Here is a 21734-nt window from a genome sequence, read left to right as displayed (position 1 = left end):
GAAGCTTTTAATGACGTAGATGCCGTTGATTTTTGTTTATTTGTTTTGTAATGTAAGTACACTAACTACTTACATGGTAACGATACTAATACATGGAAGTTCTTCTTGGAAATGCAGTTGAGGACAGAAGTAGTAACAGTAGTAGCATCATAAAACAAGGCAAAAGTTACCTATAGTGTCAAAGTATTTGTGTGTGTGTGACAGAGTGAGTGAATTTGTATATTCCTTTTTTCGATAATTAATTTTTGTTGAACTGCTCGTAGGTTTCAGTTACAGATACATATCTATATAACTTAACCCAACTGTTATTTCCTTTATCCTAAGACACACCAAAATCTGTCCATAGCATCTGATTTCAGGCTTCAGATTTCATGAGGACAGACGGGGATGGTTGTGTACACACTTCGTCACTGACGTCCTTTGAAACACTAGTTTTATCCCGAGATTTTTCAAGCATTTATTGATTTCAGTAAAAGCGCTTTTTTCCTTAAACACTGATAATAAATAAATAACATCGGTAACACGAAATAACGAGATAATTGTCATCATTGGGAATCCAGAAATTAATGACAACGTTAGGATGTTTTTAATTCGCCTCCTGCAGGGGTCAGCCATAACCCCATTCTTGCCTTCCACGCCGTTCAAGATCCTCCCTCCTTTCTTTCAGGTCACGCCCAAGAATTTCGGGAGGTGGTGATGGCGAGATCCTACTCACGGCTTCGGCGGACCCGGAAGGAAGGCTTTCCCGGGGGATCCCCCGCCTTCCTCTGGACGATCCTACTGCTCCTGATATGGCCGTCCTTCGTCGCGACGACGTCCCCCAGCAGCAGTCTGACGGTGATATACGAACCGGAGGCGGGCGACCGCTTGCAGGCCTTCTCCTTGTCCTGCCCTCCGGAAGGGGAGCTGCAGCCTTGCAAGTGCCAGCTACGCGGTCCGGAGATACATGTCAAGTAAGTTCCCTTTCTGGAGTGAAGGCCAGTGCCACGGTGCAATGTAGGCATTTCTTAAGGTTCTTTGCAGCGTGCCTTCGGCCCCTGGCTGCAACCCCTTTCGTTGCTTTAAGTGCACCTCCTCCGTTCATATTCTCTTTTTGTATCGTACTCTCCGCCCTCTCCTAACAATTGTTTCATAGTGCGATTGCCAGGTTTTCCTCCTTTTACTGTACCTCAGATCCTAGCACTTGGCCTTTGGCCTAAATTCTATACTCATTCCACTTTTTACCACAGGACATGCCAGCTGAACATATTTTGATTAATTTTTAATTTGAATGTTTCCTGTGATATTAACTTTTTTTAACCTTTCCTTGTCACGTCTTGTGTTTGTGTACTTTCATGCATATTTTTGTTTTTATGCCAATAATGGTGATTAAGGTATCTTGATTGAGAATGGCAGCTCATTTAAGTCATGTTTTTACCTGTATCAGTCAAAATTATGTAGATATCCCCGTTAGGTATCAAATGAATATCCTCATCTGCCACATCAACACGAATCTGTTCCAGATGTGAGAACAGTGTCTTGGACAAAGTGATGAGGGCCCTGGAGACCCTCATGAAGAGGGTCCTAGTCATTGAGGAACTTCACCTCGTGGGAAACCGCATCCACGTCCTTCCAGCTCGAGTTTTCGGATCTCTGCAGGTGCGTAGAAGACCTCTGGGGTGGGACTAAATCTAGAATTTACAGGCTGGTAAAGGATTCAATGATACATCATGTCATTTTCTTCTGGAAATGGATTTATCTTTAGGTGCCATCATGGATGTTTAGTATTCTCTGTTCACGACGATTAGTTTTCTGTGATATGATTGCCCTCAGCTTTTTGCAGATAATGTACACTTGGTTATTTTTCTGTATTCGCCTGTTCACAGGACTTTTGTTTTCATGAAGTGTAATGTTAAACATTTTCTGGCTTTCGTGCAAGCAAACTCGGTATTTTAAATAACTAACTGTTTGTGTGAGGTAAACGTATTCTTCTTTCATTTCAGGTGAACAAATTGTTTCTGATCAACAATGAATTGGTGGGCATCAATCGCAATGCCTTTGCCGGACTTGAGTCGTCCCTCCAACATATCTACATTACAGACCCTGAGCTCTTCAATATGCCTTTTGATGCTCTTGATAATTTGGCCAATCTCAGAACTTGCGTGCTGGAGAACACAGATATCACTGAAATACCACGGCTCTATTCTTTGTCGAAGCTAGAATTCCTGAAAATTGACGGCTCGCGGGTCGCGAACATCCCAACTGCGGCTTTCAGGTTTATGCCTAACATGAAAAAAGTTCACATCGCAAACAGTCGGCTGAAAGAAATTCATGGCAATGCCCTTGAAGGCCTGGTTTACTTGAAGGAAGTGAACTTCTCCAACAATGTCATCGATTGGATTCACCCGAGAGCATTTAGAACTCTGACCACACTGGAGCAACTGACACTATCTGGAAATAACCTTGTCGATGTCACTATGGCAGTCCTGGCTGCCAGGGACCTCAGAGAACTCCGGATTCTCGACCTCAGCTACAACAAAATTACAGAGCTTGCAAAGGGTACGTTTGTCGATATGCCAACTGTGCAAGTGATTAACCTCAGCTACAATCAGATTTCGAGAATAGAGCATGGAGCTGTTTTCAGACTCTCGGCATTGAGCAAACTGGACCTCAGAGGTAATAAGCTTAATGAATTCCATGCAGACATCTTCACAGAATCCCCCACTATGGAGCATCTCAACGTAGCGCAAAACAACCTGACTTTCTTGGCGGAAATGATCTACATTGCACGTGCACTTCCAAACTTACGGAGCCTGGACGTCAGTAGAAATCGACTGACATCCAAGAGCTTTGAGAACTTTGGAGGTCATAGAAAACTAGAGGCTTTGAAGCTGAATCATAACTCTGTGGGGAAGATGAATAAGGGAATGTTTAGAGATCTGCCTAATCTAAGGGAGCTATACATGAGTCACAATTCTATCAAAAGTTCTTATGATGGTCAGGTCTGGAATCTTCCCAAATTGAGAGTTCTTGACATCTCTCACAATGATTTAGAAATAGTTGACGTCCTTCTCCTCGAGGGAATCTCACAGCTCAGTACCCTTGACATAAGCTTTAACATGATTGCTAACATTGGTGAGAATGCTTTCACGGGTCTCACTTACTTGGAGAACCTTAACATGTCCTTCAATAGCATAACAAAGATACCTAAAAATGCTTTCTCTGAACTTGGAGAGCTCTTTGAATTAGAACTAAGTTTCAATGAACTGATGTCCTTAGAAAATGGGATGTTCAAAGGCTTAACCTCCTTGCAGTACTTACACATAACTCATAACCAAGTAATTACCATTGAAGAGGACGTGTTTTTAGACACACCAAACCTGAAGTTCCTGGAGCTGTCTTCAAATTTTGTACAAAATATTCCCAAAGAAGCATTGACAAAGCTTAGTTCACTAGTTATTCTCAAGCTCGGTCAGAACGTCATAAATAAAATTCCAGAGGGACATCTGTCTGGGTTAAGGATTGTGGAGCATTTGGACCTTTCTAAAAATCACATTCAAACATTGAGTGAAACTGCTTTTCGAGACATGAGTGTTCTTAGGGATCTAGATTTGAGTGCAAACTTTATCCAGTCACTGCATCCTGACATGTTTTCCAACACGAAACTTCTTGAAAAGTTGAATATTAGTCATAATTATATCTCACATCTAGGTGAGAGTACTTTCACCAATTCCAAGCGTCTGCGAATCCTGGATATTACCAACAATTCTCTAACTGAACTTGGTGAAGAAGTACGTGGTCTTCTAGCCCTTCAGGGGCTATTTATGAGCCACAACTATATAAGCAGTTTGAAAAACACTACGTTTCAGGACCTTCCCAACTTAAGTGTCTTGAAATTTGATAACAATGGCTTGCAGACCTTTGAGCCTGGAACATTTTCTGATATGTCATCCCTTGTATCTCTTGACCTGAGGAACAACAATTTAGTTGAACTGAATCCGGATTCAATCAGGTCACTGCACGCACTAAAGGAACTTCAGATCAGTAAGAACCAGATATCTGTTGTGAAAGACTTTGCCTTTTCGGATCTTTCTTCTCTGCGAAGTCTAGAATTGCAAGACAATGTCATTACTGACATAGGAGATCATGCCTTCCTGAACATGCCTTCACTGAACTTCTTGAATCTAAGCCGCAATGGTTTGCAGGAGGTTCCATCGGATGCCTTAGCCCGGCTGCCATCTTTAGATGTCTTAGATATGAGTGGGAATTACCTACTCCAAATAAGAGATGACAGTTTTCGCTGGCTTGAATGGTTGACTGTCTTGATGGTAAGAATATAATCTCACATTTGTGTCAGTATTTCAGCGTTCAGTTTCCAGCTGGGCTGGCAGTGTTAGAAATTATTATTACAGTAGCATATTCTAGATCAAACGCAACGAAAGAAAAATAGTCAAGGTTTTATAACTTTTTTTGTAGGTTATTCGTAACTTGTGTGATAATACTACCTATGATAATTAAAACTTATTTCACGAACTGTAGACCTTTCATAATGTCACTGGTGTTCTGTCCTTACAAGCTACACGACAACGACCTTTGCCGGCTGTCAGATGGAGCATTTGCTAAGCAGAAGGCCTTGAGAGTCCTCACCCTCAACAACAATCAGCTGAGACGCCTCCACCTGAAGGCGCTAGGAAACACCATCACTGGCCTTTCACTCCTTGATATGAGTGGTAAGCCTCACCATTAATCTTTTGGTTTTCGACGCTCGTCAGGACCCATTGTCGCTTGTTCGTGGGTTCCTGTAACTTGGTACAGTACAAGTTAGGGTGCCAACCCCGCAATTGGGCTTGGGACTGGAATGTGTGAGTGAACTCACGTGAGACAGTTATGTTAGTGACAAGTGCCAGTATTAATATAGTTCATAACGATAATATTACAATAGTACAATATGCAAAAGACTAAGACCGTATGAGCTTATGTTGTAGATATGCTTAAAATAAGGTAGTGAAGATAAGTGATTGCAGTTTTTCAAGTATCCAAGAGAAGATAATGCGTTTCTTCATCTTCTGCCTCGTATTATTACTATATTACTTTCTATTTTCAAGTTAGCTTGTATTCTAGTCACTTAGTTGTCTTATTATGCTTCCACAGAACGTAATGCTCAAGTGAGAAAAGAAAAATGAAGAAAGAATGTGATCATGAAGTATACAGAAGATGTTTATGAAATATCTGGTATGCAGGATATGAACTAAGGTGATAAGAGTTTCTTGGGCATATATGATATATGAAGGGCAAAATAAATGATTAACACCATTCTCCCTTTGCAAGGACTGTCCACTTGAACAGTCCTTGTAGCTGGATTTTTCTCTTGAATTATTGAGAATATTTAAGGGGATGATATTAAGATATAGACTTTTTATTGTTCAGGGTTCATAATCTTTTACCCCGTAGGGGGGTAGTGCCGTCAGTGCACTTCATGCGGTGCACTGTAGGCATTACTTACGGTTCTTTGCAACGTGCCTTCGGTCCCTAGCTGTATCCCTTTCGTTCCTTTTACTCTACCTCCTTTCATATTCTCTTTCTTCCATCTTTACCGTCCACCCTCTCATAACAATTGAATCTTAGTGCAACTGCGAGGTTTTCCTCCTGTTGCACCCTTCCAACCTTTTACTGTCAGTTTCCGTTTCTGCGCTGAATGGCCTCATAAGTCCCAGTGCTTGGCCTCTGGCCTAAATTCTGTATTCAGTTCAATCCTATAATCTTTTAAGCGGATGATGTGAATGATAACTAGTAGAGAGATAGATGTATAAAGGTAGAAAATATATTTCCATTATATGAACATATAATGAAATTCTGTTTATATTCCACCCGAAAAAAAGAGAGTATTTGCTCTCATACTGAAGCAAATCCAGTTACTCTCTGTATAGTAGTGAGTTAGTGGAAATCTTTTCCTCCTGGCAAGTGCTGAGATTCGAATCCCACCCAGTAAAGAAGAACTTCTTCATTTATTTCCCGTTTAGGATTCAAGTATTTCAGCGGAAGGCCCATCCAAAAAGGATGAGAAAATCGAGACGTTGCAAGGTAAAGTACTTTCGCTGTGAGGACACCGAGTTTTGGTGAATCTGACCAGCAGATTCTGTGTGCTGTACTATTACTCTCACGCTGATCCTTATAATCCACAGGAAATCCATTCAAGTGTGACTGCGAGTTAGTGTGGCTCAAGGAATACCTCAATGAAGACCCTGACGACTACAGAATTCCAAGGACGGCCATCTTAGGAGAATCCCTGAGGGGCATCCCCGTCTGCGCCTCACCTTCCGAGTACGAAGGACTGCCCATCACAGAGGTGAGCATCACTAAGCACATTCGTTGTGAAGATTTACGATTAGAAGCAGAGAAATTAATTGAGTGTACTTTTCCCAGGTTCATCTTGGTCACATTTACTGATTTGTCCACATGATTAATAGGTTACGACATTGAGTTCTGAAGTTCAACGCAATTCCTAAGGATTGATCTCAGTGGCATTCGGTAGTGATTTATTCGTGCCATGTAACCTGCCAGATTCGTTTTTAGAATTCATTTGGTAACCTTGGAAGGCAAGATGCTATTTTTACCAGTCAGATGTTTCATTTGACAATGAAAGGTCAACCAGCAAAGGGGAAGAAATTTCTCGATGGGTCGTTTGACATGTTTTCACTCTAAATTTACTTGGTACAGCCACGATCTCACATTTGCAGGTGCCAGTGGAAGCATTTATATGCAGCAGTCGACTCATTAACGACGAGAAGGAGAACTGTGTTCCCAGGTTCTTGGATCCTTTGCTCTTCACTGCTGGACACCAAGGTAAATTATGGAGAGGTTACTGTTTTGTGAACTTGCTTTGCAAGACAAGAAGTTGCAAGTTGAATGTTAAAGTCATTACAGTGCTTTAATCACGTGTTTGCCTCGTCAGCTATACAAAATGTGAGAATCTAAAGTTTAATCACTGTGTTGGGATAAGTTTCTCTTGATGGTTTAACAACATGGTATCCCCTCATGGGTGTATGAGGATTTATAAACAAAATAGTAGTTTTTAGTATTTCCTTTTTTCTTGAGGATAATGCCGTTAAGCTGAGATTTCAAGTGTTCAGACATTTGTTAAGAGACTAATAAAAACACTGAAAAGTTTGGTAGAATAAGATTCATAAGTACGTAACATTGCTACACAACATAAGCCAAGCTGCATTACCCAAATGCTGTTTTGTAGGAGGGGGAGCCTTGGACACTGGAGCAGTGAATACCCTTCTGCACCTCACCAACCTATCAGACACGATTCCTCAAGGTGCCACGGGACCTTCGTATCTCGATGTTGATAACCCAATTCATGTCCATAACCTTCATGACATCGACCATCTCCAGAAGCCTACCAAAGTCACCACAACTGAAAAGCCACCTGCAACTGCTGGTGCAGAGCAGAATGTTGAAGCAGTGAAATTACCATCTAATGATCAAGTATGATTCCCCTGTAACTTTTCCGTCTTTAAATTACTGTAATAGTTAGTTGGTTTAAGGTACTGCTTAAGAATGATATTGTCAGCTGGATATTTTTTTACATTGCAAAATATGATGATAGATATTTGTACGTTGCTCTCCTCTGAGGAAGGTAATTTTTTACCATAAGGACATGCCATTATAAGTTTGGCCATTATTTACAATGTGCTTAGTTTTCTCTTTCATGTTTTAAATAGTTGTTACAATACTGACCATGTGAAATTAAATTCCTAATTGTCTATACATAAAGCTTGCGGTAATTAGCTATCCAGCTTAAAAAAACACCATAAAACAAATCAACTAAATGTCCCTGTTTTGGCGAAATACTGGTACTTCTTTCATAAGAAAACACACAATAATGAAAAAGTAATTTTCTTTTAACAGGACCCACAGCAACTCTTATCATCATCCAGTATACACACGGTGACTGGTGACACACCAACCATTTATGCAGGATCCAGTGGGACAAACCATGTGGATGACGTCAAGATACAGGATTCCAATGGTGTTGGTGGTGGCCTCTTCAGTGGAATTAAACTGCCCACTCTTCCGAACATCCTGGAATCCCTGAGTAACTTAAATCTTCCTCACATAGGTCTTAATGTCAACTGGGCTAGTTTGCCAACAATAGGTCGCCAAGAATCCGGTTATGTAACTGATTATGACTCAGCGTCAGGCCCTGCTCCCCCACCAGAAATTGCCCAACTGCCCTTCAATAAGCCCATGAAAGGACCTGATGGTAACAAGCCTATATGGATTGATGGACCAGTCAGCCCTCACCCTCTATTCCCTGCTCCACCACCACCACCACCACCACCACCTTCCAGACAAGACTTGCCTCCACCATCATTGGACAGAGGACCTTCCGCTATTCCTGGTTTTGATAATATTGTTGGTCTTGTTGCCCCTGCCGTGGAAAATACCAATATTCCTTCAGTAGAAACTGTACTTTCTCCAGACTTCTCAAGTGCAAATGAAGATGATTTAAACTCTGGTATTCCTGGAACTATATTTCATGTAGGAAGACCCACAAATGTATGGAGAACAAAGCCAAATCCAGGACAAGCAGAGTCATCAAGGCCAGCTGAGCAACCAAATCAAAATCAAAGGAGGAAACCGAGCCAGCCAACAATGACAGTTCTGCCACCAGCTACACATGCTGGACCAGGACCGAACTCTGGCACTCCCTTTTTACCAGGACTTTCTTCTCATCAACAAAGACCAGTACAATTAGCGCAGCCAATTGTTATAAACCATGGCAACCCCCAGATATCACAAAATCCGTCTCTGCCAATCCATCCATCTCTGACAACTTCAAATAGTGCAAATCTTCCATCACCAGTTGATGCATCCTCAGGTGCCAGAGGTACTGTGTGGGATGGGCCACAGTGGTCACACCCAGAGGTTATTCATCCCCATTCAGGTGTTTCTCTTTACCAGCCAGGTGAACCCTTTCAGCCGTATCAGCCTGAGGATCCCAATCATCCAATAACAGTGGTAGAAGCACCGGATGTTTCAGTGTTACATCATGGAACACCAACAGCACCACCTGCTTTTATCGTAACAAAGTCTACAACTTTTACTCTGTCAAGCCTCACCCCCAAGCCTCCTGCAGATATGGCTCCTTCAGAGAGCCAGGTAATAGATGGAAATCTCTCTTCTGGTACTCAGAAGGAGACACAGCTGGACAGAACAACTTCACTGTATCCAGGTTTACCCGAGAGTGATGACATTTCTACTGCCTTAACGCCTGGCTTAGAAAGTACTGTTATTGACTTTTCTGCAAGTACTGTCATGCCCAGCGTTATGCCAGCAATACTTAGAGACCAAGGCATTCAAAATAATTCCACAGAGCTCCCATTAGAGGTTCAAGCAAATGCATCAACAACCCAAAGTGTTTTAAATACTGCAAACACATCGCCTACCCTTGGGGATCTTCTTGATTTGTTATATGCTGCTGAAGAGGAAGTACAAGAAGAACGAAGCAGTGAAAATATCAGTCTGCCTGACGTGAACAACCTCCCACTGACTACAACTCCTGAACCATTCATATATACCTCTACGCCAGATACAAATTCCAGCTTAGCTAAAACCCAAGAATCACCTGTTTTCGTTTCTTCAACGACTGAAATGCTTCCCCCATTAGCTTCCTCATCTACATCTTCATCAACAGCAACAACAACAGACTTTTTCTTCTCCTCTACTGAATCAGCAACAACCAAAAACACAGATGAGAACAGTAATCTGGAACCAGTTTCTGACAGCCCTCCTCTGCCAGCCTTAAACACATATCCTCCTCAGCCAGCGTCTGACACCTATCCTCCTCAGACAGCATCAGACAAGTATCCTCCTCAACTGGCATCAGACAGCTATCCTCCTCAGCCAGCATCCGACACTTATCCTCCTCAACCACCACCAGAAACCTATCCTCCTCCTCCTCCTCCTCAGCCAGGATCTGACAGCTATCCTCTTCAACCAGCTGCTGACACCTTTCCTCAACCAGGTTTTGAAAACTATCCTCCTCAAACAGCCCCTGAAACCTATCCCCCTCTCTTAGGAGATGGAGTAACTGTTCTGAAAGATTTGCCCCCAGATGTTTCCCTTACATCTTCCAGTGACAACTTTCCAGCAAATGACGCAGCCCTACCAAACCAACAGCAAGACTATTATGGCCCCTATGCTGATGATAATGATAGTTATCAATCGCCATTTGATCATCCTCACGAAGATAGCGATTGGCCTTCCAGTTCGGAAAGAACCATCTCAGATTCCAGTACGCCAACGAGGTATCGACCAGGATTTATCGTTCCAGTGGACAAGTCGGGAGATCCCCTTCCGGGAGCTCGTACGCGGCCAAACAACACGTACATCAGTCCGAGCAAGAGCATCGGCCGAGGGGGCATACCAACCATTGAGCGCGTTAAGATTCACAACAACCAGCAGGAGACCGCCAACGAAAAGGAGGTGACCGAACAAACGGAGGAGCTGCCCCACGACAGCGGGGCTAGTCTCAGCGACTTCGCCCACGAAGAGGTGATTCCCAACACGGAATTCGACGCGAACGACGGCAATGCAATCGACTGGTACTACAGTAATTATTTCAGGGAATATGACCCGTATGCCCAGTTGCCCGTAGGCGGAAATAAACCTAAAAGTAGTGCTGGAATATCCCGTGGATCTTGCATTATTTATATAGCGTCCCTCGTTGGCATATGGCTCACGTGCGCCTTGTCCAGATAAGTCATTTACCCTTTTATACAGAATAAGATGTTTTATAAACGTCTTCGTGTTATATATTACTCTAGAATTTCCGTATGTACCATGAACATTAGGATGGTTTTTCAGATTTTAATATATAATTGTACATAAAGTCAAGTGAAATTATAAAGATATATGCAATGTATGATAAATATTTGACCACGAGAGTAACAAGATGAATTGTAAAACATATTTTTCTTAACATAATCTTCCACCAAACGAGTTTGGAAATGGGCATCTATCCAGTTACCTTCAAGTTTTCCTCTGATTTATTTAACGCCATCTCTGATTACTATTTTTAACTCTGCTGATCGAAGTAGTACTTGAATAAAGTGGCTAACCTCCAATCCCTTTTTTCTTCATTCCAGCAAATTCTGATACCCAGTTACCATAGACAATATACCTTTTATAGCGACCGGAGTAAGAACAAAAAAATCCGTTCTTACTTTCCTTCATTGAGGCAAGCTAATGGGTCTATTGCTCCATCTTGAGAATTAAGCATGCATTTGCCTCTTTGGTACGCCAGGGTAACAGAAATAAAAATAACTAAAGTTCCAGTATTTTTTTGTGAATATCCAGTCAGACATTCTTATGATAATATATTTCTTTAGCTGTTAGTGGGAAGTACTGTCGTAAAAGATTTAGCCATTCTAAAAACCTGGACAAGGTATGTTTTCTTACACATCTGTAAACTGAAGGGGAATTGGTTGTGTCCATTTCTATTATAATTTTTCTTCACACTGTGATAGAATTTATTATGTAATAAAATTTTTGATATTAATTTTTTCTTTGGTTTCATCCTAATTTTTATTACACTAGGGGTTCAGCGTTTTTTCTTAATAGGAATAGCGGAAGCTACATTAACGGATACTTTAATTTGAGAAAACAATAAAGATAAATTTGATGGTCCTAATTTGTACGTATCACACTTGCTATATGGAGATCCGTTAATCAGGCTTAGAGGAGTACTGATATAAATTGGCCAGTCGCTTTGGCGAAACATTGTGTTAGATCTATGGGTATAAAAAAAAGGATGCGAAGAGTATCTCCGTTTTATAAATGTGAGTTACATAAACCCCCGAATAAAATAAAAGGGAGCTGTACTCAAAAATTGGTCGAACGAACGTCATATTAAGTGATTTTCCTCTCTTCGAACTGGTCACATTTGTACGTCCTGTAGATCTTTGATGAAACACCTCGCGTCCTAGCCTAAGATGGAGATTGTAATAGAACGCGTTCATGTCATTTTTATCAACAGTGTTTGGCAATTTGGAAATAAGTCTCAATATAGGCCTAGCTTATATTCAATGAAACTCGTTTTAAAGGTTTCCCAACCATATCGTACAGCATGATTTCCCTACCAAAGGCTGATATATTATTTTATTTTCATCGCACTGATAAAATGTATATGCTTATTACTGTCATTAATAACCAGTATATAAAACCAAAACAGATGAGATCAATTCACAGTGAGCCATGTAGCTACCAACTACTGATAAATTTAAAAAGAACAGCCATTTAACACCTGCAGACATTCTATTCAGCAAGTGAAAAACCATAAAATAAAGTTAGGCATATTTAAAAACAAGTAGGCACCGCAGGTCAAGCTATTTCAAGAAAACTAACTCCGGTATCCGCGTTACCTATAGACGAGTGGTTCCCAACCAGGGGTCCATGGAAGAATTTCAAGGGGTCCATAGAGATGACAGGAAGATTTATTGCCTCCTAAAATGACGAGTGTAATGAATATACGTGATATATGAATAAGAGAGAGAAAATTAATAAATAACCTTTATTTTATTATGGCAATAGTAAGTGCAATAATTAATCCATATTGCTATTTATAGTAATGCAGCTATTATAAAGGGAAGATGCTTATATAAATGAAAATCACTAATCAGTTTAACGGACCGAAGCTGCAGCCATTGCTGGTATCCAAACGCAATCATGAGCAGCCAAACGTTTTTTCTAAACAAACACGAACCAGACAGGATGATAAGTCGCTTACGGCTGTACAGTAGGAACGCCTGCATCACTGTCAGACTTTCGCCACTTTTTTACTGGAATCGTGAGTTATACTTTGCTTTTTAATCATTTTGTTATGCCTAACTATGATTAAATATATGCAGAATTGAGGTATCTTTGAAATGAAGCAATGGAAATTTGTCAACATGTCAGAGCCACTTCATTAACCTGTTCATTACTGGGGACTTACTTTTAATTGTATTTAGACTAACATTAGACGAGTTTAAGCACATCGGGGAGTGTTTTATAGGGTTGAAATGTTTCTTGATGTACAGGAAAAATGTGGCCTGTTGGAGATATTGAAATCAGAGCACTTTGAGCTCCGCCTTGCTTATCTTGTGGACATATTTGAAATCTTCAACCAGCTGAACTTGAGACTCCAAGGAAAGGATTCAAACTTGCTCAGCCAATGTGACTCAGTACATGCATTTTTGGTCAAACTGGAGCTATATAAGAAGAGAGTGAGTGTAGGAAAATTTATGATGTTTCCATCATTGAATGAAGTTCTTGCTCATGGTCAGTTTTCAAGCACCTTGTCCAAGGAAATCATGGATCACTTGTCTCAGCTAGATGATGAATTTCGCCGTTACTTTTCTGACTTAAGCCCTCAGCATGCCGGATTAGCAAAAAATCCGTTCTTATGTCAGGTTGATGATGTGTTAGAAGACGCACAAGAAGAGTTCATTGAGCTTATCCACGATTCAACAGCCAAGGATGTGTTCCAGTCAAACTCCTTGTCCAGCTTCTGGTGTTCAGTGATGGAATCATATCCAAAAATAAGTGATTTGGCAGTCCAAGTTCCTTTGCCTTTTGCTTCAACCTAACTGTGCAAAAGTGGGCTTTCTTCATTACTTGCAATACAAACAAAATCAAGGAACAAGCTGTCTGTGGACGATGACTTGAGATGTGCACTGGCTGCCACTGAACCAAGGATTCATGAGCTGGTTGCTCAAAAACAACCACAAAAGTCTCATTGAGAAATATAAAGTGACATACTTTGTTAACCAATGAAAAGTTTCATTCACTGCTGTTTTTGTGAATTTTTTGTGTTTTATTCATACAGTTATTCATACATGTGTTTTGTTCATACAGGTTTTGTGATTTTTTTTATTCATACATGTGCTTGCAAGCTCAAAAATAGGGCAAGTATTATAAAGATAGTTTTTGCGTACAATACTCGTACCTACAACTATAACAACATTAACATAACACTTTTCCTATATATTTTACTTAAATAAAAAGTGCTGAACGGAATGTTTTCTGATTTCATATAAACAGGCCTACAGCTTAATCAGCATAACAATGCAAGGCATTTTACATGAATATATTAATTTTTTGCAGAAAAAATCATTTATTAATTTTGCTGGCCTAACCTATTTCGCTGTAGGGGTCCACAGGTGAAAAAGTGACTGGAAAAGGGGGAACGGGACAAAAAAGGTTGGGAACCATTGCCATAGACGCTCGGATTCACTTCACTTTTGCGGAAACCTGGTCGAGGAAAGTCACGTCCGCTTCGCTCAGTAATGACACCACAGACTGCGCTCTTGCAGCAGAACTTGGAAAACCCCAGCGAAAAAGGAGAACCTAGATTAAACTATGGTTGAAGAAGAGAAATGAATGATCTCACGCTTGTTTATTTAATGAATTGAAACTTTACCCTGGTGACTGGTTTAATTACCGGAGAATGGACGAGCAGACCGACATGGAAGTATTATATGTGGGCACCCCTATTATAAAAATAAAAAAAAACACACTTGTATGAGACGACCAATATCACTGTACGAGAGGTTGCTGGCCACACTCCGCATCTGCGCCACTAGTCGTTCCTTAGGGGCATATAATCCCAGAGACATGTAAAGCAATTATTCAAGTTATGCAACTCGAGTTTGTAAAAGGTAAAAAGTAACTATGCTGCATACACAGCATCCTGCATAGTCTAGTGTACAGTAGGTCTATGATCCGTTAAAGCAGAAAAGGCCCTTAAACCTCGTTTCTGTAGCCAAGTAAGAGTAAAATTTTTTATTTATACGAGGAAAATTGAAATATTATTGAAAATATTATCATAAACTTTTATGTACGGAAAATAATATAATATAAACAATAGCATTAATACATACATACATACACACATGTATGTGTGTATATGTAGCCTAAGTATGTATTAGTGCTATTGTTTAAATTACGTTATTTTCCGTACATAAAAGTTTATGATAATATTTTCAATAATATTTCAATTTTCCTCGTATAAATAATGAAAAATGTGTAAAAAAAGTTGAAAATTTTACTCTTACTTGGCCTATTCTGCTTTAACGGATCACAGGCCTACTGTATACTAGACTATATACCACTAGACTAAGCAGGATGCTGTGTATGCAATGTAGTTACTTTTTACCTTTTGCAAACTCGAGTTGCATGTAACTTGAATAGTTGCTTTACATGTCTGTGGGATTATATGCCCCAAGGAACGACTAGTGCCGCAGAAGCGAAGTGTGGCCAGCAATCTCTCGTACAGTGATATTGGTTGTTTCCATACAAGTGTGTTTTTTTCTTTCTATAAGAGGGGAGACCACATATAATAATTCCATGTCGTTCTGCTCGTCCATTCTCCGGTAATTAAACCAGTCACCAGGGTAAAGTTTCAATTCATTAAAAAAATAAGCATGAGATCATTAATTTCTCTTCTCCAACCATATATATTTCATCGTTCTCCTGTAATTTTCAAACTAGTTTATCATAAGCCTCATTTCGCTTTCCTGCGACGTTCGATAAACTCCTCCAAGAACTCATCTGCCGACGTAGCTGCCATGTTACTCTTTCAGCGTCTAGTTGAAAGTGAAGCAATCTTAAGATCACGCCTTAGATGTTGGAGGCTTCGGGCCACCTGAACTAAAACGGAAGCCACGAGCCTGGCAACGGCAGGTTGCGAGCTGGTCGGAGAGGACCACGGACTCCGCCCACTTTTGGTCGGAGGAGACCACCATATAGACAGTGAGGTTTACTTCCGGTACAGACGACCGGATCCGGCGATCGTAACGTCTATGGGCCTCGTAAGACTACGACAAAGGAATGCACGAGGTCCGGGAAAACATAATTTGAAAGATGAAGACAAGCACGAGTAAATGTGACGACACGAATTTTATTTATGCAACGTTTTCGCTATGAACGAAAACAAGTAGCAAATGATTCCATTAATATCTAATCTAATTAGAGCAATTAAATTCTTACTGAAACATAGCATCAATGACAGTTTTTCGTAGAGTTGTCAATAATTTAATATTTTCTATCTGGCAACTTTTGGCATCTCTCCGACACAACAACACCAACCAGCCATTGTTGGTGTCTTGGTTTCTGATTCTGAAACGTTACATTAGTCACCTGTAGCACCTTATCTGTGACAGGTGTTCCGCCTCTTCGGTTACCGTTGGTAAGCATGTTTCGCGGTAGTTGATTTCAAGACATTCAAGGGCTTATTTATGCCTATATTTGACTGTAGAAGTGAAGAAGCACCCCAATGTGAATATTGTTTAGAAGCCAGGTACCATCCTACTTTTAACCATTAGGCCTGTTGCATTTTGGACTGAAAATAAGCGATTTTCCCATGTTTTATTAGGCCTGTGTACTCGGAACATTTTCTGACAGTCGTTTCGTGAGAACTACACAGTAGCTCCGCGCAGCCGACGGCGCTATAACTTGGCTTTTTCTACAGTTTTTTGGTTGCTAATTATGAATTTACCTTTCATTTTTGGCGCTCGAGCCAAATTGACCTGTAATTAACCCCTGAAGTCCATCCAACAAGGGGTTTCCTTACGGGATCTTCACGAGACAGAGCACGGATACGTCTGTTTCGAACGGTTCCTATCCCGTCCGGCAGGTGCAATAACTTGTTAACGTATGGGTACCGAACCCCCCCTGGCCAGTACTAAACACGGCGAAGGGACATTCCATTTGGCCGACAACAAACAGATGCACCGCCAGTATCAGAACCCCTAAAAGTGCAGAAAAAAACAGTTGAAAAGGTAAAAACAGGCGCGGAGCTAATATATAGAATTACGAGTATTTTTAGGGGTAGGCCTAGTGGACCCCAACCTTTTATCCAAAGACAATATTATGGATCACAGCGGGAAAGCAGGGCGTTTGGGAGGTGGAGACTGCAAAACAAGTGAATTACCATTGGTAGGCCTAATTCTCATTGAGATACAGTTCGTTGAACGTTTTCAAACTAGGGCAATAGGCCTATGTACTGTGGTAAGGACTTGATACCCTAGGTTAGGTGAAGTATGTCTGGTTCGTGGGGTCATTTGCAGACTAGCCTAACCGGACGTGAGAACCGTTTAAAGCACAGGGAAATTGTAATTTCAAGTCCGAAAAACAATAGACCCAGCGGCGTAGCAGGCATTCATGAGTGGGGATGCCTAGTTAGGGTCACGACATTTGTGGGGGGGCGCCAAGAAAATTACACAAAACTAATGTACCAATTCTGTAATTAGTACAATATACTATTCTTGAATATATATATCCATGCGAATGAAGGAAAATAATAGTATTAGTAATAGTATTAGAGCTCAATTTTCAATAAATTTTCAACTCTCGCTGTGTGCATATGTATCAAATACTGGAAGGGTTAAAGTTTAGCTACAAAAGGAATTTCCACTTTTAACCCTAGCTACAAAAGGAATTTCCACTTGGGTGCCCTGGCCCCCCTCAGAGCAACGCCACTGAATAGGCCTAATGGTTTAAATTGAAACTACTAACAGGTAGTGGTTAGCAGGCCTAGGCCTACCTAGGAGACTAGGCTGTAGCAGACCTATGCAAAAATTGGCATACTTGTCCAGTAACTGTGGTTTCGCATGTAGTAAAAAATGCTCCAAAGTTTCTTTGGCACAGTCGAGTTTTCTGTCCAGCCTGTAATGCTGTATGAAACTCTCAGCCCATGGCCATGAACTCTGCCACACCCTGCTGGTGGCCTGTGTTGTTGGCACTTATAGCAGTGCCGGATGCACGATCCATGGTTAACCTTAACCGTAAATAAAATAACTACTGAGGCTAGAGGGCTGCAATTTGGTATGTTTGATGACTGGAGGGTGGATGGTCAACATAGCAGTTTGCAGCCCTCTTGCCTTAGTAGTTTTTAACATATGAGGGCGGACAGAAAAATACGGATGGACAGACAAATAGCCTTCTCTATAATGTTTTCTTTTACAGAAAACTAAAATGGATGGTTTGCAATTCCAGCTTAGCCATTGGTTAATATTTTCAGTAGAATATTAAAGTTAAGTATACCTTAGTTTTACCAGACCACTGAGCTGATTAACAGCTCTCCTAGGGCTGGCCCGAAGGATTAGACTTATTTTACGTGGCTAAGAACCAATTGGTTACTTAGCAACGGGACCTACAGCTAATTAGAATATAATGGCGAATTGATCTCTTAAGAGTAAAATCTCATTAAAGTGCTGACAAACCTTTCTTAGGTCCAAGTGATTAATGCATTTTGGGTGTAGGCCTAATTTAATGTAATGTTAGCATTCTGTCAGCAAATTGTATTATAAAACTATTTTTTCTTATGTAAACCATTTCTGTGGTAAGTGCTTCCTGCGTAATCCCATGAAACAGCATATTGAGGGGAATGGAGATGGAATGCATAACTGTGTTAGCCTAGATTGCCCTTGCTCCTCTATATATGGTTGAAGCATAGGCCTATAGTAAATTATCAGAACAAAGTATAGTACTTATATCACATGGTTTGCAACATGTGATAGGAAATTTTTTTGGTATTATTTCACTTATGATTAATCAACATAAATATAGGTTTTTCTGTTGTATTATGATGTGATTTACATGATTTTGAGGTTTATTTTGCAAATGAATACTTATTTTTCCCCCGGGATCCTGTATACAAAATTAATAAAATTATGATTTGTCAGAAATACTTCTCTTCCATTTAACACGGCAAAACTGCAATCAGTAAACACAGTTTTGCCATTAGCTATGGAGAGGGGGTTATTCTGACAAGTCGTAATTTTATTAATTTTGTATACAGTATATTATTTGCCGGGGAAGGATAAGTATTCATTTGCGATGGAAATAAACTCAAAATCATTCAAATCACATCATAATACAACAGAAAAACCTATATTTTATGTTGAAAGCAATTAATGTCCATAAGTGAAATAATACCATTTTTTTGACTGCTAATAATACATGCATTCATTGACAGGTGAGGTCACGCACAGCCAATTTTTTTCCAGGAAGAGATTGCAGTCCCTCTAAAGCAGCCTGTTAGAGAAGAGTTGGTAGAATGTGCATAACCTTGTTCTGATGATAAAGGCCTTTTCTGTGTATGATTGTAATGATTTTGCCATGTAAACTATTTCTGTGTTAAGTGCTTCTTGTGTACTGTAATCCCATTAAACAATGGTTGTTTTGATATTACTGTATATTAAGGGGAATGGGGATGGAATGCATATCCCTGTTAGCCTAGATTGCATTTGCCCTTCAGTATTTATAAAAAAAAATGTTCTTATGGCCCTCTGTTCGGCACAGTTTAGTCTAGCAACTGGAACAGAAGATCTACTTGTAGCCTAGTCTATACTAGTCCATATACAGGGTGTTTCGAAATTAGAGCTCCCCCCCTCTACAGCATAAACTAAAACTGATATGGACAAAAACAAAAGTAATTCAGGACAGGTATTTATTTAAGTTTCCCTCTGGGTATTTAATATTTTGTGTGGCCTCCATCTGCCTGTACCACAGCCTGCGTTCTTGAGGGGTATGATTTCAGCAAATCGCAAAAAAGTGAGACTCAAACTCCATTTCCCTGAGCACTTCGGTCACCTCTCTCTGCAGGTCGTCGAGGCTTGGTAGACCATCATAGTTCACTGTGCGCGCTTCAACACGATCCTTTAAGATACTACCAATGTTTTCACACACGTTAAGGTCAGGGGAGCTACCTGGAAATTCACTTGACGAAAAGAAATCGATACCACTGTTTGGAGCAGCTCCTGTGTCTGAGGAGCCTTGAAACATGGTGCCTTATCATGCAAAAATGTGGCTTCCTAAACAGATAACACATTTACAGGATCTTTGAGGAAAGGAAATGCTCCACCAGTAAGCACAGTTTCTCTGAAGTATTTGCCATTCCATGACTGTCCTTTTTCTTTGATGATCCACATTAACCGTTTGGCTGTGAAACAGAGAAAAATTCCCAAACATTCAGGAAATTTCACAACTTGGCGATAGCGCACGTCATCGCTGATATTATCCAACTTTGCAGCCCAAATGATGTCATTTATATGATTTGGCTTCCTGACTGTGTAAATGAAGAATTCATCTGATGCGGCAACATGGAGAAAGTCAGCTTCATCCCAATCTTTAAGAAATGAACCACAAAATCATGCATGTTCTTCTCTCTGTTGCTGAGTGATGTTGGGCTTGCTGATAACATGAAATGGCTTGATACCAGGTTTTTTCAACTCACGATATACAGCACTATAACTTCTGTTCTTTCCCCTTTTTGTTTCTAGTTCAAGCGCCAATTTATGTGAAGACTTTCCTGGTCTACCCACTGCCTCAGCTATGATGTCTTTTGACTCCTGAGAAAGGACTTCAGGCCTTCCAAGATTCTCATTCTTTTCGCGATGACAGTCATATGGATTTTTGTTTCAGTTTCTTTTAACAAGGGATTCATCTCTTTCAATGTATCTAGCTATCCAGGAATGTGAAATGAAGGATGCTCCAGCATCCCTGGCCTCTCTGAAGGTTATAGCCTGGATTCGGTCAATCCATCTGATTTCCTCCGAGTCGTTAGCCATGGCTGTATCTAACTCCGTCACTCAGTCTGAAAATACAAGAAATGTAAAATGAAAAATAGCTTAATAGAAACTTAAAATAATATACTTGGAGATAGGCTATAGCAGAAAACTTCATAACTTTCCATTTGTCCTGTGGAGGGGGGGGGGCCCTCTAATTTCGAAACACCCGGTACTATCAACAGTTATTTTCAGAATCCTGTAGCCTTGTGGCTGTCTGTGGTAAATGATGTTTAATCATTGGAAAAATGGAAAAATTCTGCAGTGCTAAAGTTTTTCATTAAAGCATTCAGCTGTAGCAAGTAGGTGGTGCTTTTTAATACAGTAAAGGAGTTTCTTTTTAGTCAGACTAAATCTGTTGTACTTGTACTTATGTACTGTACTACCAAATAAAAAGAAATCAACTCCCTTAAAAGAGATGTGCCCTTACAGTGGTCAAACGTTTTATTCAATGTAAAGCCAGTTATAGTGCAATTTTAGCTGCAGCTTAACACGTAGACTTCATCATCTGATATTCATGATATTGCCCAGTACTGTACAGTTGTTACAGCTTAAGTGATTTTTGTTTGTATTAGCATTATTGCAGTTTTTGCTTTATGTTTATTCAGGATATTCAGTTATACCAAAACTGAAAGATTTTAATTGGATGAACTGTAATTTTCTTGCAGATCAAACCACAATGGCTGAAAGCCACAAACATTCCTGTAGAACTGTAGTGTTGACTAGGGTAAGTAGGCTGTAGTTTTATTGTTGCAATTATTGGTTGTAAGGACTCATTTAGGTTGTTAGGAAGAATGTTTTAATTACTGGAATGTAATTACATGGTAAAATCCAGTCACTGCAATATCTATTCAAACTTGGTGCAAGTATGTTTTCTTTGAGCAGGCTCACGTCATAGTTTGTTATTTGGTTTATTCTTTTGACAGTGTTATCTTTTGTTTTTGCAATTTAGCTTTTTAATGTGGGTTATTTCTCATTCATATTTTATTCTTTACTTCTCAATCTTTTCCAAACTGGGATGCTTTCCTTATTGAGAGCCATGGGCTTAAATAGCCAGATCAAGCACTTCCCTAGGTATTATTTCCAAGAATGGAAACAGATGAATGCCAACACTACCAGGGTGGGCATCTGCACTGA

General features: G+C 40.2%; 3 protein-coding genes across 10 annotated transcripts in view; all 3 read left to right on the top strand.

Moving 5' to 3' along the window:
- The window catches only part of atk (artichoke), a 64729-nt gene extending 53181 nt beyond the window's left edge, over window positions 1-11548 (top strand). The window contains exons 2-9 of the mRNA XM_067092594.1: window positions 668-953; window positions 1503-1638; window positions 1983-4307; window positions 4556-4709; window positions 6162-6325; window positions 6717-6822; window positions 7226-7470; window positions 7894-11548. Coding sequence (XP_066948695.1) covers window positions 697-953; window positions 1503-1638; window positions 1983-4307; window positions 4556-4709; window positions 6162-6325; window positions 6717-6822; window positions 7226-7470; window positions 7894-10749 — 6243 coding nt within the window. The 5' untranslated portion in view covers window positions 668-696 and the 3' untranslated portion in view covers window positions 10750-11548. The remainder of the gene's footprint in view (window positions 1-667; window positions 954-1502; window positions 1639-1982; window positions 4308-4555; window positions 4710-6161; window positions 6326-6716; window positions 6823-7225; window positions 7471-7893) is intronic.
- Window positions 11549-13049: 1501 nt separating this feature from the next.
- LOC136832331 (zinc finger BED domain-containing protein 5-like) lies at window positions 13050-13616 on the top strand. Its single transcript, XM_067093239.1, has one exon. The coding sequence runs from the start codon at window positions 13050-13052 to the stop codon at window positions 13614-13616; it is 567 nt and encodes a 188-aa protein (XP_066949340.1).
- Window positions 13617-15680: 2064 nt separating this feature from the next.
- The window catches only part of LOC136832061 (uncharacterized), a 59570-nt gene continuing 53516 nt past the window's right edge, over window positions 15681-21734 (top strand). For 2 of the 8 annotated variants that reach the window (XM_067092613.1, XM_067092612.1), the window contains exons 1-2: window positions 16167-16327; window positions 21266-21324. In XM_067092613.1, the coding sequence (XP_066948714.1) occupies window positions 21277-21324 (48 nt within the window). In that variant the 5' untranslated portion in view covers window positions 16167-16327; window positions 21266-21276. Of the gene's footprint in view, window positions 16328-21265; window positions 21325-21734 lie in introns of all 8 variants that reach the window. The other 6 variants (XM_067092611.1, XM_067092616.1, XM_067092608.1 and 3 more) reach the window with 6 other exon arrangements.

The sequence above is a fragment of the Macrobrachium rosenbergii genome, chromosome 49, assembly GCF_040412425.1.
Source record: "Macrobrachium rosenbergii isolate ZJJX-2024 chromosome 49, ASM4041242v1, whole genome shotgun sequence".
Classification (NCBI taxonomy): domain Eukaryota; kingdom Metazoa; phylum Arthropoda; class Malacostraca; order Decapoda; family Palaemonidae; genus Macrobrachium; species Macrobrachium rosenbergii.
The sequence above is the reverse complement of the archived record's forward strand: the minus strand, read 5'-3'. Positions and strand labels throughout refer to the sequence as shown.

Excerpts from the sequence above, each read along its gene's own strand:
- LOC136832331 (XM_067093239.1), top strand. The coding sequence starts at position 13,050 with ATGTTTCTTGATGTACAGGAAAAATGTGGCCTGTTGGAGATATTGAAA.